General features: G+C 35.7%; 2 protein-coding genes across 2 annotated transcripts; both read right to left on the bottom strand.

The window, feature by feature from the left end:
* Positions 1-908: 908 nt before the first annotated feature.
* Positions 909-2,411, bottom strand: LOC113341927 (protein JINGUBANG-like). Its single transcript, XM_026586643.1, has one exon. It carries the CDS (start codon positions 2,343-2,345, stop codon positions 1,044-1,046), a length of 1,302 nt encoding a protein of 433 aa, XP_026442428.1. The 5' UTR covers positions 2,346-2,411; the 3' UTR covers positions 909-1,043.
* Positions 2,412-3,594: 1,183 nt separating this feature from the next.
* On the bottom strand, positions 3,595-4,179 carry LOC113341864. The gene has a single exon (XM_026586582.1). It carries the CDS (start codon positions 4,177-4,179, stop codon positions 3,595-3,597), a length of 585 nt encoding a protein of 194 aa, XP_026442367.1.
* Positions 4,180-5,922: the final 1,743 nt, after the last annotated feature.

Below are 5,922 nucleotides of genomic sequence, written 5' to 3'. Positions count from 1 at the left end.
AATAGATAAATGATTTTGATGTGATTATTTATATGATAAATTTTCACAAACACCATTTTTAAATAATTGATTATCTTAGAAAAATGCTCTCAACGAGTAGAGGAAAGAACAAGGACCTATGATTTTTTTTCAATCCGACATTGTTTTTTTGCCTCTCTAGTGATAGTTTAGAGAAAATAAGAAGAAACTAACTAAATCAATCTTGTTAAAAAAATAATTGATTATGATAATTTTCAAAAAAAAACAACTTTTTTTTGTTTATAATTAAAGCGGGTTTTTTCAATTATGATTAAAATAATCAGTTATTATTAACTTTAACAAACACTCATATAATGAATTATGGGTTGGATAATTGATTATGCGCTCACTATCAATTATAATAATGGTTACCGACAACCACTTATTTATTTTTTTGCATTAATCTCTATTGGTTTTAGGATATTTTCACGGTGTTTTTATAGGTGTTTTGTCCCTTTTGTTTGTGTCTTCTCCTTTATTGAGATTCGGTGGTGTTTCTTTATGATTTTAATGAAGATTTGAGTGGAAGTTCAAGTGTGGTGGATCAAGATTCAAGACTTTGTGTGCATCTTACTCTCTTTTTATGAGAAGATTTCTTTTTCAAAAAGAAGACTAAAATGATTGGATGATAATCCTAAAACCATCCTTTAAATCTTCGGATTTCTTGGTACTTTCGTTGGTATTTCGTTAGTTCTCTTCACAAATGTCTCTTTGTTAACACCTTTTAATTATACTTTGAACTTCGATTTTGATATTCTTGAACTCCATGTAATCTTCATTTTATCATGAACGAAATTTTATGAAATTCGTATATATATATAAAAAAAAATATCTATGAAGCAAGATAAAGTAAGCGATTACAAAGTACAAATGGGCAACTATTATTAAAATTTATGCTTCCAAAAAAAAAAGAACTATTATTAAAATAAAATAAAATCCAATCTTCGTTGTCATACACGCAGCTTAACTAAAATATTTCACAAATTTTGTCTCTGCTAATCCAAATTAGATATTTCAAAGAACTCTTAAGATTCCAAACTAAGATTAATTTGCCAAACTTTAACCTCACCATCAAGACTTCCGCTACAAATCGTAACAGAACCTTCCGAAGTACCACCCGAAACAGCCACCAGCGATTTAACTGGTTTTTCATGTCCTTCTAAAACAGCTAAACAACAATATTCTTGAGCATCTCCTCTTCTTTGCCACACTCTAATCGTTCTGTCAGCCGATCCACTCACCAGCAAGTCACACACATTAATCAAACATAATATTGCCCCACGGTGTCCTCGAAGCGCTCCTGTTACACTCATATACTCTGCCGAATCTTCTCGTTCCCATACTAAAATGGAACGGTCACAAGCACCCGAAAACAATACGGACCCATCGGCGCTCAATGCTAACGCATTCACAGCTGATTTATGTTTCTCAAGTGTTGCAATTAGACTATGTTTTTTGTTGTCGTTAAATCCTTTACCCCAAACCCTGATTCTTTTATCAGCAGAGCCTGTATAAACAGTCCCATCAGCTGAAACAGCAACGAAATTTACAGCGTCGTCATGCGCTTTAACCGATTCTAAACAAACAAGATCTCTAGACCTCCAAATTTTCAAACATTTATCCCAAGAGACGGAATAAATCAAACCATTGTTCACAGAAACACCAGAAACTGCATCAGAATGTTGAATCCAAAGTTGTTTCTTATGTCGCCTAACGCGAACATAGTTCTTCGGCAATACAAACCGGCAGAGGCGATCATTTAACGTCGGAAGCGTTGCGATTAATTTGTGACGGTTGCATTCTTTGGTCGTTAATAACTTCCATAGACGAATTTTACAATCTTGATGAGCTGTGAAGATTTTTCCTTTGGAAAACGTTATTGATTTAACCGAACCAGAATCAGACTGAGTATCATTGAATGTATTGAGATGGGTATTGTTGTTAAGATCAAAAACGCTAATTTCGTATCCAGAAGCAACGTAGAGAAGGTTAGATGAGACAGCAAGGCATGTAATTTGATGAGTTCGTTGGAATGAAAAGAGACAGTGATGAGAAACATTAAGATTCTTTAAATTTTCTGGAGACAATGATTTTTGTAGAGAAAGAACTGAAGGTAGTGTTTGTAAAGATAAATTACTTTGAAGACTACTAGTACTAAACATACTTTGTTGTGATGGGGTTGATGAATTGCTGAACATCTCAGAAGCACAACTACTTGTATCAGAACCAAAGAGATTATTATTCGGAGATTGCAACTGTTTTCGCTGTTCATCGGTTGTTGTGTCGTCTGTAGTCGAGCAGCCGAAGAAACATGATTGAATTGTCATGCCGGCAAGGAGTTTAGAATTAGAGAGGGAGAGAGTGAGAATGAGAAAGATCTGAAGTCTATTAAGTTTGGGGGTTTGGCCTTTTAAAGGAAAAAGAAGTACCAAAGGGAATGAATGACCTTTGCTAGATTCCCTTTTGTTTCTCAAAGGCTCTAAGAAGTTTCCTTAGCTTTGGAACAGTTGTTAATGAGCCAACAAAGGGCCCCAAAACAGGAAGTTTACGGAACGGAAGTGGCTTCTTCTTATTTTAATGCCTTTCGGCGTTTGTGTTTGGCTTTTGAATTCAGCTGTATATGGCTTGGCTATAGCTGGTTTCCATCATTTTACACCTGACCTGTTATGTTACACTATCATTTCCATTTATTCCCAGTTTTGATTATGAGAGACTGCAGGAGCATATATTTTGGTTTGATTGAGCCTCTCGTGTTGACAAACAGGTTATTACAGATATTCTGGGGTTTTAAAATCCAAACAATTAATATTACTAGTTAGTTTTTAAGAGAAAGATACAAAGGGAGACAGAAACGGTTGATGAACCTAGAAATCTACACCCAATGGCAGCAATTTGCATTAATTTTACTGTCTTAAGTATAGTGGTGTGAAAAACAATGAAGCGAAGAGCATTAGTTGCATGCAGTTTGACTTTACAAAAATTTAGTTACTGACTTTCTTTTCTTTACTGGTTCAGTTTCACATTTCTATGGGAGATCAAAACAGACAGATGACAAGCAGACCGCACACAGGTTTAAGTTAAGGTTTAGACTTTAGGTAGTAACACTTTTTTTCTTTTTTTGCTCGGTTAACACTCTGTCTGTGGCAGTGTGGCTTGCAGAGAATTTGAGCCAAATATTTATTTCTATAATGTAGACCAGCATCGGATGACTTTAAATGACTTGTTTCAAAATTGTGGCAGTAATTAAAGACTGAATTTGTATTTCTAATATCTGTATGTACGATTTGAATTTTAAGTCAAAAGATCGACTTAGACTTTTGTATAGTTATGGTTGCCGATTTCTTTCAAGTCTTCGAACCAGGGGCTGAGACTTGAGAAATGGTTAATCTTAAGATTCTTAGCATTGTGCATTTTCAGACGGACCTTATTAGACACGGACCATCCTTGTTAGTCCAACTTCCAAGTGTAGACCATTATTTATACTACAATCCACTTTTTTTTTTTTTTTTGATAGGAAAAGAAGTTTTCATTAAGAGAAGTAGAATTTACAAGATACTACGGAGGTAGTAAAAACAATTAAGAGAAAACAATATTCCAGTTTTTAACTGTGTAAGCAAAGTTTAAATGCACCGTGTTTCCAAACGCAGCAGCCCAAGTGAGAACCAGAGTTTTGGCATCACAACATAATTCTTCATCAAGTTTGTATGTGTAATTTTCTTCAAAAACTCTGCAGTTTCTCTCTTTCCAAAGAACCCATACGACAGGTAGAAGCTTCCATACCATCTTAGCATTGCCAGAGAGTGGAGTATTATTCCAGCAACTTGCCAAATTGTAGAAAGAATCTGGAACAGCCCATGCCCAATTATCAGAAGGAGTTACAGATGACCAAACCTTATGCGCAACTTTGCAATGCAATAAGATATGATCTTGGGATTCAGTACTGTCTCCACATAAACGGCATGAACTGTCAATATCTACTCCCTTGTATTGCAGTCTGTCTTGAGAATTTAATCTTCCATGAACATCACACCACAAAAAAAAATTAACCTTAGGTGGAATCCCATGCACCCAGACAAACTCATGTAGAAAATTATCTACACCATCTTCACTGATCACTTTTGAGTATAAATATTTTACTGTAAAAATTCCATCTGTAGTCATCTACCATCTTCTAACATTTGGAAGAGTATCCAGTATTGGAGAAGTAGGATCAATGACCTGGAGGAGAGCAGCAAAAGAATTTACTTCATCATTTGAGAGAGTTTTTTTAAAATCAAATCTTCAAGAGTTTTCTGCAGCAGTATGATCAGTTAAGCTTGCATGTTTGAGCCTGTCCAACTTATACAGATTGTTAAAAGAGTCCATTAGACACAAATCCCCTCAGCTTGTATCTCAGATTGTATAGGTGTTTTGCCAAAGCTATGGGGAAAACTCCTTGGGTAAATCCCGTAGGATAAAATTCTATCAAAGTGATAGATGAGGTTGGGGTTTGGTTTTTGAATGAGAATCTAAATTTTTTTCGATCAATCTGGATGTAACTGTGTTTTGGTTGCATGATTTTAAAACAAAAAGGTGTAAGGGTTTTAAAGGATCTATTGGATTCTACGGGGTTTAAGGTTCTAATGTTCTATGATGAAAAGATTTGAAAACCTACACGGTTTGGAGAATGGAGAGGAGAGCGATGAGAGAGAAACATCTTTTTATTTTACTACAATCCACATCGACAAACCTAATCATCCATGTGAAGATCAAATAGCTCTACAAATTCCAACGTTTTGACACGCGACTTCAATTGCATATTTTTTGATTGGGTTTCTCCGGCTACTATTTTAATGGTGAAACTTGATAGGTATATCCTCTAATTGGTTCAGTCCAGTCACTACTTATCACATACTAACTAGTAGTATCACTGAAGAGCGTGAATTAGACTGCACATGCAAAGGTCATAAGTTAGAATTCAGACTCAACAAAGCCTCTGCATGTGCACTCTAATGAGGTCTCAATCCCCAACATAATCCGACACGTAATAAAAGCCACCCCAAACAAAAAACACAGCATTCAACCAGCTCCTAACATCGGAACACCCTTACAAAGTCTCAGGCACCAGTAATAGAACCGATGCATCCGTAATATAAGTATATAACGGCTCGCAACGCCACTTCAACACAGCACCAGACGGATAACTGATGTTCGGAATTTTTAGGGGAACTAGAGGAATTCAGATTTTGCCTTGTTGTCCCCTTTGAATAAGATTTATCTGTGATATAATAAGAACTTGAAATTTTGTTTAATTGAAGTATTCGGCATTCGGACGAACACAGGGGTTGAAAAAATTTCCAGACCCGAGTATGTAGCTTTGGCCAACCCATTGACCATTTTGGAGGCTTAATTGCTTTGGGTAGGCAAATTATAGATAGGGAGGGGGGATTCAAGTGATTGAAAAGTCAGATTTACCCTTTTCTCTAAATAATTTAAAATCAAAACCTAATCCTAATCTTAAATAAAAACCAAACATAAAAATCCATTCATTTTCTCTATTCTTCCTCTTCTCAAAAAAACTCTCAAAAACCTAAAAATATCTCCCTCTCTTCTCCATTTATTCTCAAGATGGCAGCAAGATCAAGAGTGACAAGATCCGGTCGATTGAACCCTGATTCTGAATCAGGGAAAGTTATTGATGTTCCTTTCCATGGAGATGTGGTGAACCAATCTCTTCAAACACCTGCAAATCCTCCTGTGGTGAACGAATCTGTTCAAACACCTACAAATCCTCCACAAACGACTCCTACTAAGTAAGAATCGAAAAACCCACCAGTTATTTTACCATTAGATTGAAAAAATAGGTTCGATTGATGAATTTAGGGTTTTTCAAATCGGCTTTCTGACGCGTTTATGGCTGGGATA

The sequence above is a fragment of the Papaver somniferum genome, unplaced genomic scaffold, assembly GCF_003573695.1.
Source record: "Papaver somniferum cultivar HN1 unplaced genomic scaffold, ASM357369v1 unplaced-scaffold_32, whole genome shotgun sequence".
Lineage (NCBI taxonomy): Eukaryota > Viridiplantae > Streptophyta > Magnoliopsida > Ranunculales > Papaveraceae > Papaver > Papaver somniferum.
This window is presented reverse-complemented; position numbering and strand designations above follow the sequence as displayed.